General features: G+C 43.2%; 1 protein-coding gene across 1 annotated transcript in view; it reads left to right on the top strand.

Moving 5' to 3' along the window:
- The window catches only part of LOC308349897 (serine/threonine-protein phosphatase 4 regulatory subunit 1-like), a gene marked incomplete at its 5' end in the record, with an annotated part of 81573 nt that overhangs the window by 10883 nt on the left and 50104 nt on the right, over positions 1-20586 (top strand). Inside the window, 1 exon segment of the mRNA XM_080814748.1 lies at positions 17680-17812. Within this exon segment, the coding sequence (XP_080670874.1) occupies positions 17680-17812 (133 nt within the window).

Below are 20586 nucleotides of genomic sequence, written 5' to 3' on the forward strand. Positions count from 1 at the left end.
GCCCTATGCTCAGAGTGGAGTCGGCTTGAGAGTCTCTCCCTCTCTTCCTCCCCTGCTCGCACCCATGTTCTCTCTCTCTCTCTACCTCTTTCTCTCCAATAAATAAATAAAATCTTTTAAAAAAATAAATGAGGGAGGAGGGCAACCCTCCTAGCAGTTTGGGCAAGGTGGTCAATAAAGAAGGGACTTTATGTTGGTCATTGTCACTTGATGGTTTCAAATACTTTGAACAGTAGGAAAATGGAGACCCATGTGCACACACACTTACCCCAAAGATTGCTGGTTTTCTTTTACAGCCTTTTTTTCCCTTTCAGATCTGCCTCAAGTCTGGCTAGAGAAGTCAATGCATATTTAAGTATTATCTTTGCATTCATTAATACTGTGTAGACTCTAGCACTGTCACTCCCACCTCCTTCAGCTCTGTCCCCAACCTGGTGAGTTGGCAGGAAAATTGAGATGTGTTATATCAAAATGGAGCACACGAACCGCTTTGAGCTGCAGAGTTCTTTCCTATCAGGTAACCGAGTAAATGTTTCCCGTTGACCATCAGTGTAAAAGTCAGAGTCATAAATAATGACAGGTTTTGGAAGCCATGATTAAAGCCACAAATCAAAGAGGAATTTCCATGTATGCATGGTGTAGAAAGGACGGCTGCTCGTGAATTAAATTGGTCTTTAGAGCCAGCCCATTGCGTAGTGCTGGTAATAACCATCAGTAGCCCTCAAAGATTTGCAATATAAAACATTATGCATTGGACGGATCTGCTTATACAAGAGCTAATAAATCAGCATGGGTCTTGTTAGAGAATGGCATTTATATAGAGAAAGTTAGCTCGTGCAACTTGCTGTTGAAATTTAGTTAAGTCAACAAGGACCTGCAGTGTGCGGGGATCAGATTCCCCCCAAAAGCCAGTGAGGAATCAAGAGCATTCTTTATCTTTTAGATTGGCTAGCCTTGTCTAGTCTAGCTATTAGAAATAATCCCAATATAGGAATCTGCATTCATACTTATAAGCCCATTAGCAAGAGGAATGAAGCCACTTGAAATAACACACTAATGGATGGGTTACTGTAGTTCCCCCCAAAATCGTGTAAGACCTTACAAAGACTTAGTAATTGTTCATTGAAGGGTGGCTAATGAGCAGCTCTATGAAATTATTAATTATGTGAGTTCTATATTGCTACATCCTTCTGGGTTTTTATAAAGTACAAATTTTGCAAATAAGGCTAAACTCCTTCTTGGTCACCACCAACCAATATTCTGATGTTTTGAGATGGACATAGAGCAGGCCACATCTATCATGTTCCCCCCACCAGGGTCCCCTAGTGCTGTGTCAGAGGCAGAATATTGGATTGTATGGATAAGTGGGCTGGCCCAGGGTGGCATATCTCACATAGACTTATAGTGACAGGATGACATGTTGAATGGGGAGTCGTAAATATTGGGTATGCCTGGAGAACGGATTCTTAATGAAAATGCTTGCTGGGATAGACATGCTCTAACGTCCTGCCTCCATCTCTACCTCTGTTCACGTCTGGGCCAATAACGGTAGCTCATTGGGTATGTTTTATTGTGTTTATTTTTTCTCACTTTTCCACTTAAAAACAGTTCGAGTATGGCTTTTCAGTCAGGGGTTGGTGGCTTTGTGTGAAATCTCTGACTTCCCTGAACTGCTCAAAGGCAGCACTCAGTGTACTTTCCTCTGCTTTTCCCCTCCCTTCTTCTGGAATGTTCTTTTTCCCTTTCCCAGATTCTTTCTCTCTTCACTTGTGGTGAATTCCTACCTACTGTTCAAGGCCCAGCTCAAATATCGTTGTTGGAGGGAAGCATCTCCCGTCTCCCCCTCCCTCTTCCAGACAGAGCTGGTTTTTCCCCGGTTTGTTTATACCTGTATCCTATGGCTCTTGCCACCTGAGTATTGTGGGTTGTTATGTGTGTGACGATCTTTGTTCTCTGGGGAGCTTTTAGAGTCTGGGACCATGTTTTTCTTGTCTCTGAATCACGAATACTCTGTCGAATATTGAATTATAGTTTACTCTTGTCACTTGAAGTTAACCACAATGGGAGGAAAATATGTTTGAGGTGGGTTTGCTGTTAACATACTTTCTGTTTTGGTACTAGATCATTTGATCTTTTTCTTAATGCAAAACGGACTGCAACATTTCTTTTCTTTGTTTTTCTTAGATTATATGTACTGTACTTTGAACCTGTAAAGCACATTCACATAACAATTATACTTGAAACATTAATTCGTGCTTAGCCTGTTTTAAGACAGATTGGTGTCTTGTGAAAAGCATCAACGCACAGGCGAGTGCTCGAGGATCCATTGTGTTACCGCTAGAGCCTCCTCATCTCATTTATCTCATGCCCCAGACTGTTTTAAATGATGAATATACTGGCAGTGTTCATTATTTTTAGTAGATGACCCTTGAGTTAGCATAAAAGAGGATAAATCCTTTTTTTCCTCAGAGTCGTAGGTTCTAGAAATATGTTTTTCTGGTGGAACTTTAAATCAAGGAATAGGGTTTTATTTTATTTTTTAAAATTTTTACTTAGTTACCTATCCTCAGGTTAAAGGATTCTAGATTATGTGATTCTTTGTTAATTGATCAGGACCTCGTCGAAGAGCAACTAATCTCATCCTGGGTTATATGGGCTCAGGGCTACTGCTGCAGAACCACTTTGGTTTTGGTTGGATGGTGGAGGTAAGCTGCATATCTTTTAGCTAATTAGCTGGGTTATTAAACTTGGCCTGTCCCTCCGCAGGGCAGGTGGTAGCCACAGCCGCTGCCTGGGTTGTAGCAGAGCCTCTGGGATACTGGCCATACAGTTCAGGGAGGCGTGGCGGCACGTGGAGGCATGGCGGCACGTGGGTGTACGGCTTGGGGGCAGGGTGCTGAGCATAAGATGATGGGAGAGGCCGCCCACCCGGATGTAGCAAACTAGCCGTCCTTCCAAGCCATTCCCCTACTGGTCTTTGTTAGCTTTAAATTCTCACTCATTTTTGGTAAAGGGTCAGTGATGTCCTGTGTAAACTTGCCTGTGAAGCTGATGTGTGGCAGAAACCCAGAGAGTGGCCACGGCTCAGAAGTCTATCGCGGCAGAGATGGCAGATCAAGGCAGTCGGGGTCAGTCTTGGTTTTTAGATTTTAAATTGAGCCAAGAAGGCTTGAAGTTACTGTTAGAAGCTGTTTTCTTAAGAACACTTCGCTTTTCTGCATTAGGCTTTCATGAATGGAGTGGGCAACTATTTATTTAAATATAAGAAAACACAGAGAAAAAAATCGAACAAGGAATTATTTATTTGCTACTTCATATTTCATTTCTAACTTGAAAGCTTGAGATTCCTGATGTTTGTGGGTGATCTGGACTTGTTGGGTCTGAGAATAATCAACTGCTCATGATATCACCATGTAGACCTCAGTTCTTGTTCCTGTGAACAGTTCACCAGACAACATGTCCTCTTAGCAGTGGCTAGAAATGTAAATTCTAGAAAATTCTTTATCAGAGCAGGAGTCATTTTATGTGCTGCTGCCACTGTCAGGCACAGCAAGCTTGCTTGGCGGATCTTTACCATTCATTCATTTAGTCATTCAGCAACTTCAGCTGAGTGCCTACTGTGTGCCAGGCATATCAATGAGTTAAAGATTTTTGGTGGGGGGGTTGGATGGGAGAGTGAACCCAGCTGATAAACAGTCAACATAGGAAGTAAACACTTTATGTGTTATAAGGGGATAATTTCTCTGGAACAATAGAAAAGTAGATCATGGCAGGGTGAGGTATAGGTGGGAGGCTAGTTTCAAAATCAGTGGTCAGGGAGGAACTCAAGGAGCAGATGAATGAGCAGATCTTAAAGAGGAGAAGGAGGGGACGCCTGGGGGGCTCACTTGGTTAAGCATCTGCCTTCGGCTCAGGTCGTGATCCCAGGGTACTGCATCAGGCTCCCTGCTCAGCCTGCTTTTCCCTCTGCCTGCTGCTCCCCCTGCTTGTGCTTGCTCTTTCTCTGATAAATAAATAAATAAACAAAATCTTAAAAAAAAAAAAAAGAAGAAGAAGAAGAAAAGGAGGTTCTCAGAGAGGACATCCTGGGGAGGAGAGTTCCAGGCAGAGGGAATCACCCTGCAGTACAAAGGCCCTTGGAGTGTTTGGGAAGTAGCAAGGAGCCATGTGGCTGGAGGAGAGGGCGGTGAGGGGGAGAAGGAGTAGTGGGAGAGCTTAGAGAGGCAAAAGTGGGCCAGATCTTTCCTACTGACCCCAGACCCATCCCCTCCTGGGACCAGCGATTTGCCACAGGCTGTTCAGGTGGTAACTCCTGATAGTCTTTCTCTTTTACAGTGGTTCTCAAGTGGGGACTTGTGGCAGTGTCTGGAGATGTTTTTGATTGTCAGAACTGTGGGAAAAGAAGCTCCTGGCAACTAGCGAGATGAGGCCAGGACTGTCACTAAACATCTCATGATGCGCAGCTTCTGCCCCAGAATGAGCATGTCAGTCGTGCTGGGGCTGAGAACTCTTGCTCTGTTACTATATAGTTTATCAGCTGTTGCTTGATTTAGTTTGTCTTGGAAGACTTAATGAAAAAAGCATTAAAACATCATGGGAAGAGGTTATTAACCACAGTACCTGGTCCAACGCCTTCACAAGTGACATTGAAGATATTGCTGGCTACTTTCATTCACTTTGTGGAAAGGGGAGCCAATCCTTGCTTGCATGTACATTTTAATAAACTGATGCTTTCATGAAATAGTTTAAAAAAATCTAATGTATCATTTATAGGTTAATAGTAATAATCTCAATGATAATCTCATTAATTTAGCCTCAGGTAGGATCTTCTAATTTTGAAAGGGGCCAGGATATTGATCCACACGAGAAAATGTTTACCTATACCAAAAAAAGAAAAAAAAAAGATTTTTCAGTACTTGAAATAAAAGGCATTATTATTTGCACACGAATGTGATGTCATTAGTGGGAATATTTTCCTTGGATTACACCAATCCATTATTTTCAGAAGTCAGTCATCTCTGAGGTCAGTTTTTCTGTTTTTGCTTTATCTGTTTATCATCTATATTTTTCTTTGTATCAATAACTTCTTTTTTGGAAAACTTCAGGTTTGGAAAACTTGTATCAGTCGCTCAACATGAAACGTAACCAAAATATCATAAGATAATAAAATAACCTTAAATTCTAGATAGACACAGCTGCCTGCCCAAGCTTCAGAGCGTGAGGTCTGCATTGTGTTAAAAAGGAAGATGAGCCAGTTTTACTGACTTAATAGCACCAGAAGGCAACTTTGTTGATGTCATTAGAGAATTGGGTGGGAAGAACTTGCCCACTTTGTGACTTAGTGATACTTAATGTACCTTCCCTGTGCCACATAGGGGGACATGATGTCCCAAGCTGTCTGTACTCTGAGATCAGGTAGCAGCATGGCCCGGGTCAGAGCTGCAGTCAGAGAGTGTGGGACCACCTTGGGGCGCTAGAGAGGCTCGTTCTCTGGCTCTGAGTGGCCACCAGCAGCATATTCATGCAAACTGCCCGCAGACCCCAGGACCGGCCACATTTACATAACATGGGTCTTTGTTCTGTATAAGAGGAAATACATAGCTCCAGTTCTTAAAAGGAAACAAAACAGAAATCCCTGCAACTGAGATCTCTTACTGGTTCAGATGTGCTTTACACAGCCTCACTCCCTCTGCCCTTCCTTACATATTTACTATGAATCCCCCAAGTTTCCTTCTACTATACTCATTGTTAGGATGATTGGGTATTTTTCGATTAACTCATGCATTTTATATTGAATACTCCAGTTCCTTCCTTCCCTCCTTCCTTCCCTCCTTCCCTCCTTTTATTTACCTATTGTAGGGTAGTTTTTGACCTGCTTTCTTCCTTTTTGAAACTCAGATCTCTCACTTTTGCAAGCAGGAGAGATTGAATGTCCTGGTTGCTTTGTAACTCAGGTTGTGGGGGTGGCTGGACGCCACGTCTCACGTTCGTTGTTGTGGAAACTAGATTTTCTCTGCTTTCTCAGGGGCTGCTGGACTCCTGAATTGAATCCTGGTAATCAAAGTCTCGGGAGACTGACTTCTACAGAAGCCAATATTTATTAAGTGTCTGCTGTGTGCCAGGCATTATATGACACGGTCCCAGGGTTTTAAAGGGTCCCCACGTCTGGCTGTGGAGACAGAAACCATCTACTTAGAGTTAATAATGCAGCACTTTATGTAAAACGGTGAAACCTGACCACTGTAGAGTTCCATTTATTACCCTACTGCTTTATGTTATTGTTTTCATTATGTGGTATATCTGCATATGCTAAAAACTCCGCAGTACTAAATTATCATTTTTGCTTTGCATCACTCCAGACTATCAGACCTATTTTTGGAGAAATTAAGAGGAGATACAGTTGTTTAAAAATTTACCCACATATTTACCATTTCCAGTGGTGGAGAGTCCTTTGGAAGATCCAGTTTCCAAGTGGGATCCTTTGTCCTTAGCCTGCGGACCTCTTCTCCCACCTTTTCTCAGAGTCTGTGTCGGCTGGCTCTGCTTGAAAGGGTGTGCGACAAACAAACTCTTTGTTCCTCGTCGTGGTGACCCGGCATTGTCTTTATTTCATCATTCTTCCCGAGGGTGGCTCACTGGGTGTCTCGTCCTCGATTGCCAGTTTCCCTGCTGTCCTTCCCAGGTGAGGCCTCCCTGTCTGCCGCCTTGGCTGCTCCTGGTGTGCCGCTCGCTCACTGCCGGGCGTTCAAATCTTCCTTCTTTGTGCGCGGTGGCGGTGGTTGCTCTTCTCTGCTGTTTTCAAGGTCGTGGGCAGTTTGGCTTGGGTGTGCCTAGGTGTGGTTTTCTGCATGTGTTTCTTCTGGAGGTTTGCTAAGATCCTTGATAAGGTACACTTGTTTCTATCACCAAATTCGGGAAATTTGCCGTTATTTGATTCCTCAGTTAAGTCCGTCCCTTGAATTTCTAAATCGCAGATACTGTTTCAGCTTCTGAGTTTTTATTCAGGTGTTTTAGTAGGTAGCATGTCATGCCAGGTGCACTTCCTTCATGTCTATGAGCACTCTCTTTTTTCTTTTCTTTTTTTTAAAGATTTTATTTATTCATTTGGCAGAGAGAGAGCACAAGTAGGGGGAGCGGCAGACAGAGGCAGAGGGAGAAGCAGGCTTCCTACCAAGCAGGGAACCTGACGTGGGGCTCCATCCCAGGACCCCAGGATCATGACCTGAGCCAAAGGCAGATACTTAACCGACTGAGCTACCCAGGTTCCCACATGAGCGCTTTCTAAGCGCTGTTTTTACATCCTTGTCTGTGTTTCTAGCATTTGGGTCCCTTCAGAGTCATTCTGTGATTTTCGTCTCTTTTTTAGCTTTCTTTGTTTATTGAGTAATTTTGGATTATAACCTGAATATTGTGACTATGATGCACTGTACAGTCTCTGTATTCTGTTACATGCCTCCAAAGAGTGTTTATTTCTTTGTTTTGTTTCAATAGGGTATTTTTTTTTTTAAAGATTTTATTTACTTAAGAGAGAGAACTAGTCGGGGGAGGAGCACAGGGAGAGGGAGAAGCAGCCTCCTTGCTGAGCCAGGAGCCCAGTGTGACGTTTCCTCCAGGGACACCAGGGTCACGACCTGAGCCGAAGGTGGATGCTTAATGGACTGAGTCACCCACGTGCCCCCTGTTTCAGTAGCACTTAAACAAGTTGCCACCATTAACTCTGTCCTGTGACAGGTAGTCTACCAAATCTCAGCTCAGTTCTCTTAGCCTTGGCTGAGCTGTAGAGTTTGCCACAAACGTGCATGGCTTAGGAGTCAAGCTCAATTTCAGGCCAAGTTTAACACAGAGGCTTCACCCTCTGTTGTTTCTCTTTCTAGAACCCCCCTACCGCCCACACACCACACACAGTTTGTAGTGGCTATCGTTGCCTTTCTGAAGCCTAGGAACAGAAACATCAGCAGTATTAGTAATATAATGTGCTCAGCGACTTAATCATAATCATAACAGCAGCTGATCTTTTCAAAGTTCTGGTGTTTCAGATGCTGTGTAACTTTATCTGACTATCTAATGTCCTTTTTTCTACAGGCAGCCGTCATCTGAGGCAGGTGTCCATTTTTCGGGGGAGGGAACTGAGAATCAGAGAGGTGGGATGTCTACCCAGAGTCCCATACCTGGTTAAGAAGCAGGTGGGGGGGCACCTGGGTGGCTCAGTGGGTTAAAGCCTCTGCCTTCGGCTCAGGTCATGATCCCAGGGTCCTGGGATCGAGCCCTGCATCGGGCTCTCTGCTCAGCAGGGAGCCTGCTTCCTCCTCTCTCTCTGCCTGCCTCTCTGCCTACTTGTAATCTCTGTCTGTCAAATAAATAAATAAATAATCTTAAAAAAAAAAAAGAAGAAGCAGGTGGGATTGCAGAACTAGGTCTTTTGACTCAAGACCCCACACCTATTGGTTATAAGTAATACGCCGCTAACATCTTTTAAGGAAAAGATCCGGGATTTAATTTATAATCTTTCTCTGCTTTTTTTTTTTTTTTTTTGTGGGTTTTTTGATGCTTTTCTTTGCCATGGGTATTCTACGGTGCACCCAAGGATGGATTTGTTTTTAATCCCTCATTCAGGGTTTGTACTTCTTCAAATTGAATATGCATTTTTTCCCCATTCTGGAAAATTGTTAGCCATTATCTGTTTGAATATTGCCTCTTCCTATTTTCATTAATCCCACTTTCCGGAATTCTCACTGGACTTATCTCAGACGTTAGCCTTCCATTCTTCCTGTGCCTTAACTGCTGTCCCCATATTTTCCAGTTCCTTTTTCCTCTGTGCAGTGTTCTGGGTGATTTGTCAGATCAGTCTTCCAGCTCACTAACTCTCTCTTGAGCTGTGTCTAAACTGCTATTTAAGCCAGCTACTGAATTTTTAATTAAATTGTCTCTCTTTTTCATTTCTACGTGGCTCTTTTTCAAATGTGCCCTTTCTTCCCACTCATATTTTTCTTTTTCTTTCATTTTGATATCTACATTTTAAATCCTACTCATTCTATGCATAATTATTTGATAATCTATTTTAGATTTTTCTAATATTTCTAATCTTAGGGATGTAAATTCTCATTTGTTGTGTCAGTTCTTTCTGTTGACGGTTTGTAATGGTATGTGTTTGGAATTTATCTTCCGCAGGGGTTGTTTTGCGAAATTGCATGCTTATTGGATTGTGAAAGGCTCTTGTTTGCTTGTGCTAGGATGCCTGGAATTGCAGTACCTCTGGACGCTGGTCCTCCCGAGAGCTCATAGTGGGGCTCCTGTGTTTGCCGGTGGTGTAAGTTGATTCAGCGCTCATAGGTCATGTAGGCCTGTGGTTCGATTTCTCAGGATTGACTTCCCCTCCCCCCACTCCCACTCTAACTGTAGTCCCCTTTTCTCATCTGTTTTTGGGGGCTTGGTTTCAAATTCACCAGTGCCATTTATCCCCATGTGGCCTTTAGAGATCTTAGTGGCTAGGACCTATATGTAGGTCTTAAATGTTGATCATAGGGTGTTGTCTTATGCTAACTGTTCTCACTTTGATTACCGTTTTCCTTACTGGCATTGAGGATGTCCTTTCTGCCTTTCCTGCCTTCCTGCATTTTAAAACATTTTATCTAAATTTCGTATTTTTTATTTTTTCTGTGTTTGTGGTGGAAAGGGGTTCCTTTCTCTTCACCTCTACCATAAGTTTTTGGAAATCACAGTAACTGGGGTTTTAATGTAGTTGTCAAAGCCCATGCTCCTATGGTCGTCTGTGCTGGGTTAAAGGAGTAATGATGGGGATAGGAAAAGGGGACTTATTTTAGAATAGAAATCAGAATGTTAGTTTTTTTGCTTACTAAAATGAGTTGAATATTTGCCTAGAAGGCTAAGGTATTCAGGTTGATAGATCAGCACTTCCCCGCTGGACAACGTCTAGAGTAAGAACTTGACAGCCCTTTTTTAACACCATCCAGGGGCAGATAGCACCATTCTGACAAATATGAATAGCCCAACAATTTTAAGATACATTCCTGCATGCCTTTAAAATGAATTGAGGCTTTACCTGAAGACCACACACGAGTCCCTGTGGTCTCATAAGTACTGTGCATTCTCTGGCTCTGAGTCGGAGTTCTCAAGGAGACTAAGATCTCAAGCTCACTTTATAAATACAGAATCAGAGCAAAGGACATTAGGTACTCTTAAAAATTCTTTTAATCAGTGGTGCCAGCAACTTGTCAGGTATTTTCATTCTAGCCTTTGTAAGGTGGGCTTGGGAAGAACAGAATAGCCAGCCTTCTGCTCATCTTCCCTCCCTCCCTCCCTCCCATCTGTCCTTTCTTCCTCTCTCCCTCCCTTCCTTTTTTCTTTTTCCTTTCTTTCACCTGTACTAAAGTATAATTTATATGTAATAATATTCACTGAAGGGCAGTTTGTTAAAATGAGTCTTAACAAGTATGTTCTGTTGTGTGACCACAACCACACACCCACAACCAGGAAATGAAACATTTCCTGCACCTACCGGAAGTCATGTCTTGACCATTTGCCGTCATACCTTTCCCACCCCGGATCCAGACAACCACTGATCTGCTGTATATTAGTATGTTTTTGTCTTTTCTAGAATTTCATGTTGTCAGAATTATGCAGAATGAAATCTTATGTGTCCAGCTTCTTTCAGGTGATACAATGCTCTTGAGGTGCCTCTGTATGGTTGCATATTAGTAGTTCATTCCCTTTTATTATTGAGAAGTATTCCTTTGTATGGATAGGCTACAATTTGTTTAGCCGCTTAGTTGATAGATATTTTGATTATTTCCAGTTTTTGGCTATTTATGAATAAAGCTGCTCTGAACATACAAACACAAGTCTTAGCATAAACACACATATTTTCACTTCCCCTCTGTAAATGCCTAGGAGTGGGATTGCTGGCTCAGATGGTAAGTGTATATTTATTTTTTTTAAGTAACTGCCAAACCATTTTAAGAGCTGTACCATGTTGCATTTTTACCAGCAGTGTATGAGAGATCTAGTTGCTCCTTGCCAACACATTTAATAGAGTCAGTTTAAAAAATTTTCTTAGCCTTCCTAGTGGGTGGGTAGTATTATCTCTCTGTGGTTTTAATTCACATTTCCCTGGTAACTAATGATGACTGATGATGTTGAACATCTTTCCTTCTGCTTAGCTGTCATTTGTGTATCTTCTGTGATGACATATCTATTCAAGTTTTTGTTTTCCTATTTTAAAGATTGAACTTTAAAAGTTCTTTCTATATTCTGGATATCAGATATGTTTTGTAAGTATTTTCTTCCAGTCTATGGCTTGGTATTCCATTTCCTTTTTTTTTTTTAGATTTTATTTTTAAGTAATCTCTACACCGAACATGGGACTTGAACCCACAACCCCGAGAACAAGAGCCACACACCCCACTGACTAAGCCAGCCACGCACCCCAGTTGGTGTTCTGTTTCCTACCAATGTCTTTTGAAGAGCAAAAGTTCTCAGTTTTGTTCAAGTTGAATTCATGAGTATTTCCTTTTGTGGCCCATGCTTTTTGTACCCCCTCTAAGAAATCTTTGCCTAACTAAAGAACACAAAAGATTTTTCTCCTATGTTTTCTTCTAGAAGTTTTATCATTTTATGGTTTTTATGTCTATTATCTATTTTGAGTTAATTAAGGACAAAGGACACTTCCCCCTCACCTTTGTATTCAGTTATTCTAGCTCTGTTTGCTGAATTAAATTCCCTTGGCACCTTTGTGAAAAATGCACTGGGCTTAGATTTGTGGATCTATTTGAAGATTTTATTATTTTTTTATTTGAGGTGGGATGGGGGGAGGAGCAGAGAGGGAAGGAGAGAGAGGGGGAAAGAATCTCAGGCAGACTCGGTGCTGAGCGCAGAGCCCGGTTTGGGGCTTGATCTCATGACTCTGAGATCAAGAGTCAGATGCTCAACTGACCCAGCACCCAGGCACCCTAGCAGTCAGGCAATTTTACTTTTTTTTTTTTTTTTTTAATTTTAAAAATCTTATTTGTTTAATTTTTAAAAAGATTTTATTTATTTATTTGACAGAGAGAAATCACAAGTAGGCAGAGGGCAGGCCGAGAGAGAGAGAGAGAGAGAGAGAGAGAGAAGCAGGCTCCCTGCTGAGAGCCCGATGCGGGGCTCGATCCCAGGACCTTGAGACCATGACCTGAGCTGAAGGCAGAGGCTTTAACCCACTGAACCACCCAGGTGCCCCCATCAGTCAGGCATTTTTTAAAGAGATTTTATAAAATGAGAAAAAAGTCGTCGTTTATATTGACCATTCCTGAGCCTCTTCTTTTATTCGAGTAGTTTCAGGTTTCTGTCTGGGCATCATTTGCTCCTGCTTATGGAACTTCCTTTCACATTTCTCATAGTACATGTGTGCTGGCAGTGAATTCTTTCCGCGTTTGTTTGTTTGAATAAGTCGATTTCCCTTTACAATTGAAAACGATTTCTTCATGTAAAGAACGCTGGTTAGTGTTTTTCTTGCAGCACTCTGAAGATGTCATTATCTTTTTCCTTAATGATTTTGACATGAAGTCTATTATTAATCTCTTTTTAAAATATAATGTATTTTTTTTCCTGACCACTTTTTAAATTTTTTTCTTGATCACTGATTTTTAGCAATAGATTGTGTTGTACTTCAATGTGATATTTCATTATGTGTATTCTGCTCGGGGTTTGTCGAGTTTCTGGAATCTGTAGGCTTATAGTTTATCTCAAATTTAAAAATGTTTAGCTCTTCTTCTAAAATGTTTGATGCTTTCTCCATCTCTCTTTTTGTCCTCTTCTTTTCTTCTGGGACTCGAGTTCTGTATATGTTATGGTGCTTGATAATGTCTCCAAATAACTGATGCTCTATTCTTTTATTTTTCCTCTTTGTGCCTCATTTTAGATCGTTTCTATTGCTGTACCTTGAAGTTCTTTGATTTTTTTCAGTTCTCGAATCTGCCATTTCTTTTAGTTTATGTTTTGAGTCAGTCATTATGTTTTTCATCTCTTGAATTTACATTTGGGTCTCTTTTATATTTCCATTTCTTTCATCAACATGCCCATGAATTTCTGGAACATATGGAGCATTCTTTTTTTTTTTTTTTGGATTGATTTACTTATTAGAGAGTGTGCACTTGTGTGTGTGCATCCTTGTAGGAGTGTGGGTGGGGAGGGGCAGGGGAGAGGGAGAGAGAAAATCTTAAGCCGACTCTATCCTGAGCATGGAGCCCAGTGTGGGGCTTGATCTCACCACCCCGAGAGCATATGACCTGAGCCAAAACCAAGCCTTAGACGCTTAACTGACTGAGCTATCCGGGCACCCCGTAATTGTTGTTAAAGATCATTTTCTATTCTATCATCGCTGATATTTTGGGTACTTTCTCAGTTTATTCATTTTCCCTGATTAAGGTCATATTATTTTGCTGCTTTTCATGCATGGTAATATTTGACTGGATGCCAGACATTAAGAATTTGGGGGGTGTTAGATTTCACAGTACAAATTGTATAAATCTGCTAATGTTGGATCTTGTTATGATATGTAGTTAACTTTTTTAGATTGGACTGGATTCTGGAGGCTTGATGTTAGTTCCATCAGGGGGTCTAGAGCAGGCTTTAGTCTAGGCTAATTTAGCCACTACTACAAGAGTGCCATGTGTCACAGGTAGGAACAGACTGCTGCCCCATGCACGTGAGTGCCAGGAAGGACCTGCTGACTCCTTTCTGGTGGTTCCTCCCAAGGCTCCGTAGTATCTTCTCGCGTGTGCGCCGATCAGTACTTGCTGGAAGCTTCCAGGGGCCACTCTGTCGGCATGTGCTGCTCCCTCCTTTGCAAACTCCAATGACTTTGGCCCCCTCGCGCTTCCTTCTCTGGAACTCTAGAGTCTCTCTGGGTGGTCAGAGGCGGCTGTCTCAGGGCCCCTTGTTTGTGTCCCTTCTCTGAGGGCCCTCGTCTGTGCTGCCTGTTGTCTAGTGCCTGAAAACTTGTTTCATGGATGGTTTTCTGGTCTTCTAGATGCGTAAAATGTGAGGGTCCGTTACCATGTCGGCTGGAAACCGAAGTCTTTCGCCTTCCTTCAGTTGCTCCAAGACCTTAGCCCTTCCCTTTGGGTTTGGTGTTCTTCGATTCCTTTAGCCTTCATCTTAGTAGACTTTTCTGCACGTTGGAAAGAGCACTGCCTGGAATGCAGAACATTTGGGCGCTAAGAATCCTAGGTCTGCTGCTGTCTTTGGGGACACGTCTGTTTAGCCGTCCACAAAATGAGGGAATTTATCAAGGCTCCTTCTTTTTAATTCTGTATTATAACAGCCTTTTTCTTTGATTTTTTAAAAAAGATTTTATAATTCTGTATTATAGCAATCTTTTTCTTTGACTTTTTAAAAAGATTTTATTTATTTATTTGACACAGAGTGGGAGAGAGAGAGAGAATACAAGCAGGGGGAGTGGAAGAGGGAGAAGCAGGCTCCCCACTGAGCATAGAGCCTGATGAGGGGCTTGATTCCAGGACCCCAGGATCATGACCTGAGCTGAAGGCAGACACTTAACAACTGAGCCACCCAGACACTCTGGTATTTGTTTTCATTCAGGTTTCTTTTGGTGACGTCTTTCCTCATTTTGCTACTTTTTTTTTAAAGATTTTATTCATTTATTTGATAGACAGAGATCACAAGTAGGCAGAGAGGCAGGCAGAGAGAGAAAGGAGGAAGCAGGCTCCCCACTGAGCAGAGAGCCTGACGCGGGACTCGATCCCAGAACCCTGAGATCATGACCTGAGCTGAAAGCAGAGGCTTTCGCCCACTGAGCCACCCAGGTGCCCCTCATTTTGCTACTTTTTATGGAGCACCTACTACTTGTCAGGTCCTACACTGGGCGCGTGAGGGTGACAGCGCCTTCACGGAGCTCCCAGAGCCACTGGGAGACACGCACGAAATAGTCACAAACCCGGTGCTGCTGCTTTTGCGGGAAGCGTTAGGACAGAAGGGCCCACAGCTCTGGGAGAGGCTGTAACCGGAGAGAAGCCTTCTCCTTAGGGCAGGAGCGGGGGTGGGGGTGGTAGGATGTGAGAGTGTCCCAGGCAGTGGCAGGGACATGTAGAAGATCATTGAGATGAAGGATTTTGGTGCATTTGCTGAACTAAGGGAAGGTCACCATGCCTGCGGCTCAGGTGGGCAGGTGGGCGGGCTTTCTTTGAAAATGAGAATGCAGGTTTCCTCGGGCGATACAGCATGGCGGTGTCTCGAGTCTGGCTGTTGGAGTTGAGGTTCTGACCTGCTCCTCTCTAGCCCTGTGCCCTTCGCAGCTTTCTTGGCTTCTCTCAGCCTCAGCTCTTTCACCAGAAATGGGGATGATGTGGTTGTTGTCAGAATTTAATGAACCGCTGCTATACACAAAGCTTTGAGCACAGTTCCTGGAAGTAACCAATGAGCATCAGTTATTACCGGTATCAAGTGGTTTATGGCTCTTATTTCCATGTACACAGTTAGTATAATGTTTTATAGTTAGCATAGTAGAATCATTAATATTCTCTATTAACAGTTATTCTTCTGTGAAACTAATTGCAAAGTTCTTTAGTTCTCCAGCAGGTTTTTTGAAGAATGCCTGCATATTTTTTGTTACTTTAAAACAGCAGTTCTTAACCCATGAAGTACACAGGTGGACCTCGGAGGATCTTTTGAAACCCCAGATTCTTTTTTTTTTTTTTAAAGATTTTATTTATTTATTTGACAGAGAGAGATCACAAGTAGGCAGAGAGAGAGAGAGAGAGAGAGAGAAGCAGGCTCCCTGTTGAGCAGAGAGCCTGATGTGGGGCTCGATCCCAGGACCTTGAGATCATGTCCTGAGCCAAAGGCAGTGGCTTAACCCACTGAGCCACCCAGGCGCCCGAAACCCCAGATTCTTTATGAAAAGTTTTGAGTATGCATATCTGTGGCCATCGTCATGTTCCAAAACTATCTGTGATTCCCAAAAGTTTAGCAAACTGCTTTGTTTATTTTTTAAAAGATTTTATTTATTTATTTATTTGAGAGAGTGGAGAGAGGGAGAGAGAGAGTGAGAGTGAACACAAGTAGTGGGAGGGGCAGAAGGAGAGGGAGAGGGATAAGCAGACTCTTTGCTGAGTGGGGAGTCTGACGTGAGGCTTGATCCCAGGACCCTGAGATCATGACCTGAGCCAAAGGGAGACACTTAGCTGACTGAGACACTCAACTGACTGAGACACCCAGGCACCCTATGAACTCTGCTTTAAACTTAATGTTTTAAAGTCCACTGCAGTCTAGGTCCACACTGTTTGTAAATATCTGTGGGATGGAGGCTGCGTGTTCCTCCTGGACCCTGAAATGCACCGAAAATAGCTCATACAAAGTGACTATGGTTAGTGGGACTTGGCTGTGACTCAGTGGGGACCCATTCCTCCCTGGCAAGAATCCTGCAAGAAATGATGTATTTGATTGCATCACACATGTATTTTCTACAAATGTATACTTCTTTATTAAAATTCTCTGGGTAACTGTTACACAGTGTAAATTTTTAATAAGCTCTAATTACTAGCGTAGAAGAATTTGTGGAGAAAAAAATGTGGTTAGTGTTTCAAAGTAAATACCTCGGCACAAAAGTGTCATTTCTTATTTTAAACTCTTATCAGTTACTGCCTAAATTAACTGGTTTTTCTCTGCCAGGTAGGAATCCTCTGCTTTTTTTGCATGACTAGTGCTCCTTACCCAGTTATTTCAGTGCAGGTGATAGTAGGGAAGCGTTTATGCCCCTGAAGCGTGGGTGGGTAAAGGGTGGTGGCCATGGTCAAGGTTGGACGGATTATGAGGGGCTAAATCCCGCAGATCTTGACATGCCCAGACTCCCTTGTTTCAACGTCCTGATGGAGCATTCTGTATCATCCCTGATAAAAGAACATGGAAGTGTAGACAGGTTAAATCACTTACTGTGGTCACAGAGCCAGTAAGTTGTGGTTGGGGGAGTCATCTTATTGTAGGGATGTTTGACTCCACTGCCCATGAGCTCAGCCATGCCACTCCACTGCACTGGAGGGAGGGTCTGCCTGCCCTCAGCTGGGGATGAGGGGAGGAGCAGGCTTCGGGGTGCTATGTCCAGTATGACCACAGGCTCATTTTTGGCCAGAGCGGGGGGTTGGAGGAAGCCGTTGGACATCCACATTGTGGGGGGCGGGGTCTGGTCGGGTGTTCTCATGTGGTTTGATGGGCGTCAACGTCATATGTTCAGGAAGCTATATGACTGGCACATTCAGGACAAGACAAAATAAGGGATCGACTTTCTAGCATATTCTTGCTTATGAGACCATACTCCTGTTTTGCTTTTGCCCTTCTTTCACCTGTTTGCATAGCACGCCATGGAGGTTTCTCACAGGGTCCTGACTTCCGGGGTAGAGGAGAGGTTCCAGACCATCCATGTTGACCAGAGGTGACTCAGGCCAGATTGGTGGCACTGAAAGGACACTTAGGTTTTCTTTATGACTCTGGTCTTGTCACCCTTCTCTTGGGTTCTAAACCTACCCACTTCATTTTAGATGAGTTGTCAAGTTTGGGGACCCAGAGGCTCCTACGGGACAGGGCCATGAGGGTAGAAATCGTGCTGTGAGGGCCTGCCCTTTGTTCAATTGTGACCCGATGAATGCAGTTTTTCCCCCTCTTCCCCTTTAGATGGATTTGAAGACTATGGCCCAGGTCGTGACAGCATGAGGGTAACGGCCTTTCTGGACATTCCAGGCCAGGATAACCTGCCTCCACTCGCTCGCCTGGAGAAGTATGCTTTCAGTGAGAACATCTTCAATCGGTGAGCGCCTCAGCCCTTCCCATACTTACAGCCCTCAGCAGAGTCTGATTTAAGCTGACAGTGGTCACCACTTCTCTGTGACAGCTTTGAGGGCCCTCGTGGGTGAGGTGGAATGGGGGCTGTTTCCAGGTGGCTGGGATTCTGTCTGAACGGCACCCTTTGATTAGGTTTTCCCATTACTCTTGTTACTGTCTTACTGATCACCTGGTGAGCCAGGAATAAAATGCTGATGAGAGTTAATGGGGTTTAAATAAATAGGATTGCTAACTGGGTTTCTTTCGCATGTGCTGTCCTCAGAAGAGGAAAATGTGTCGCCTAATTGACAAACCTCAGTTAGAGCATTGCTCACTCATTCTGTTTCTTGACTGTCCTGTGCTCCGGGACTCCGGTGCAGCCGTCCTGCTGTGTTGTATTGTCACTTCTCATGGGGCTGGCAGGATTCTACTCTAGCCTCAGACCGTGCCTCTTCAACGGGTGACCTTGACTCTTCCGTCATGAAGAAAGCAGACGCTAAGACATCTCTTTCCACTGACAGCTCGCCCTGACCTCAGTCTGAGGGCATTCTTCCCTCCCGCCTCAGAGGGGGAGGTATGTCTCTTCTGGTCTCCATTCCTCCGTCAGATATGCCTTCTGTCTTCTGCCTCTTCCGTCTTGCCTGTGACGCACTCTCTTTCCATCCACGCACAAGCCCTGGTGTGTTTCTCGTCCTGAGCTGTCCTCCGGACTTCCCCGCCTGCAGCCCTCCCTCGCATCTTTCCTTACGTACTACACCGTTCTATGAAAACTGGGCGATGCTCGCTGAGTCTCTACTCCATATCTATGTACTGTCTGTGTCTCTTGAACTGTAGAAGGCTCACGGGCACTGCTGCTGAGTGAGTCTGCTTACTGTGCCAGTGTTACAGACTGGGAAATCACGGTGCTCTGAGTGATGTCTTTTGACGAGCAGTTCTTAATTTAAATGTGGTTCACAGTCTCTCAACTTTTTCTTTCATGCTTAGTGCTTTCTCCTCATGTATAAGGAACGTTCTCTTCCCCTAAGACCATCAAGATAGTTCCTTATGGGGCATCTGGCGGGCTTAGTCGGTCAAGCATCTGAGTCTTGATCTCAGCTCAGGTCTTGATCTCAGGGTCCTGAGTTCAAACCCCGATTGGTCTCCATGCTGGGCATGAGCCTACCTAAAAAGAAAAGGAAAGAAAAAAGGTATTTCCTTATATTGTCTTCTGGAAGTTTTATTGTTTCACCTTTCACATTTGGATCTGCAGTCCCCCTGGAACTGCTTTCTTTGTGTATGATGTGAGGTAGGGGTCAAATTTCGTTTCCTTCCATGTGGTGTGCACTTGACCCAGTGCCATTTATTGAAAATACTACCTTTTGTCTGTGCTCTGCTTTGCCACCTTGGTCTTTTTATTTATTTATTTTTATTTATTTATTTTTATTTATTTGTTTGACAGACAGATCACAAGTAGGCAGAGAGGCAGGCAGAGAGAGAAGGGAGGAAGCAGGCTCCCCGCTGAGCAGAGAGCCCGATGCGGGGCTCAATCCCAGGACGTTGGGATCATGACCCGAGCCGAAGGCAGCGGCTTTAACCCACTGAGCCACCCAGGCGCCCTTGCCACCTTGGTCTTAAAGCAAGTGTCCATATCTGGACATCCTAGTCTGCTTCCTGGGTCTTCTTATCTGTCGTTGTGTCTGGCCCACCCTGTCCTCATTACTGTAACTTTATCATCAAAATCTAGGTACCGGCTAGAGTGAGTCCCCCCACTTTGTTCTTCTTCAAGAGTATCTTGGCTGTTCTTGACTCTCTGCATTTCGAAATGCATTTTAGCACCAGTTCTTCAATTTCTAGGGGAAAAAAACCTGCTGGATTTTCATTGGAATCGCATTGCATCTATAAATCAATTTGTAAAGTATTGACAGACACCTTTACAATATTTAGTTTTCTAATCCTTCCGTTTCTTAAAAGATTTTCTTCAGTTTCTCTGTGCCTGTGTGTGTGTGTGTTTCCTGGTGTAGAGATCTTCTGTACCTTTTTCAGTTTCGCTCTAGGTATTTGATCTTCCACATGAATGTAAATGGTATCATTTCTTAAAAATTTAAATTCTAATTGCTGCTAATAACATGAAAATGGAATTGATTTTTATATTTTGACTTTGTCTCCATTGATTATGCTGAGTTCACTTATTAATTTTAATAACTTCCCCGGTTCTTGGGTTTTCTGCATACTGTATGATGTTGTGTGTAAAATTCAGTAATTTGGTTTCTTCTTTTCCTATCTTGTTTTATATTTTTAGTAGCTACATCTTATCAGCTTAGGAAGAGTTATATTTCTAATTTGTTAAGAGATTATTTTTATATCTTTTTAATTAAAGTTTTAATTTTTTCAAAGATTCCATTTATTCATTTGAGAGAGAGGGAATGAGAGAGTACACATAAGCAAGGGCAGGGGCAGAGGGCCTAGCAGCAGATGCGGGGCTCGATCCCAGGACCCGAGATCGTGACCTTAGCTGAAGTCAGATACTTACCCGACTGAGCCACCCAGGTGCCCCTTAATTTAAAACAATTTAAAAAAAATTTTTAAGTAATCTCTATGCCCAGTGTGGGGCTTGAACTCACAACCCCAAGATCCAGGGTCTCATGCTCTACCAACTTAGCCAGTCAGCGGCCCCTGTTTTTAAACTTTTAAAAATAACTTCACACTTAAAAGTTTCAAGAATAGTAGAATTCCTGTCTATTTTTTACTCAGATTCAGCCGTTGTCAACCTTTTGCCATGTT

Source organism: Martes martes, assembly GCF_963455335.1.
Source record: "Martes martes genome assembly, chromosome: 9".
NCBI classification, from domain to species: domain Eukaryota; kingdom Metazoa; phylum Chordata; class Mammalia; order Carnivora; family Mustelidae; genus Martes; species Martes martes.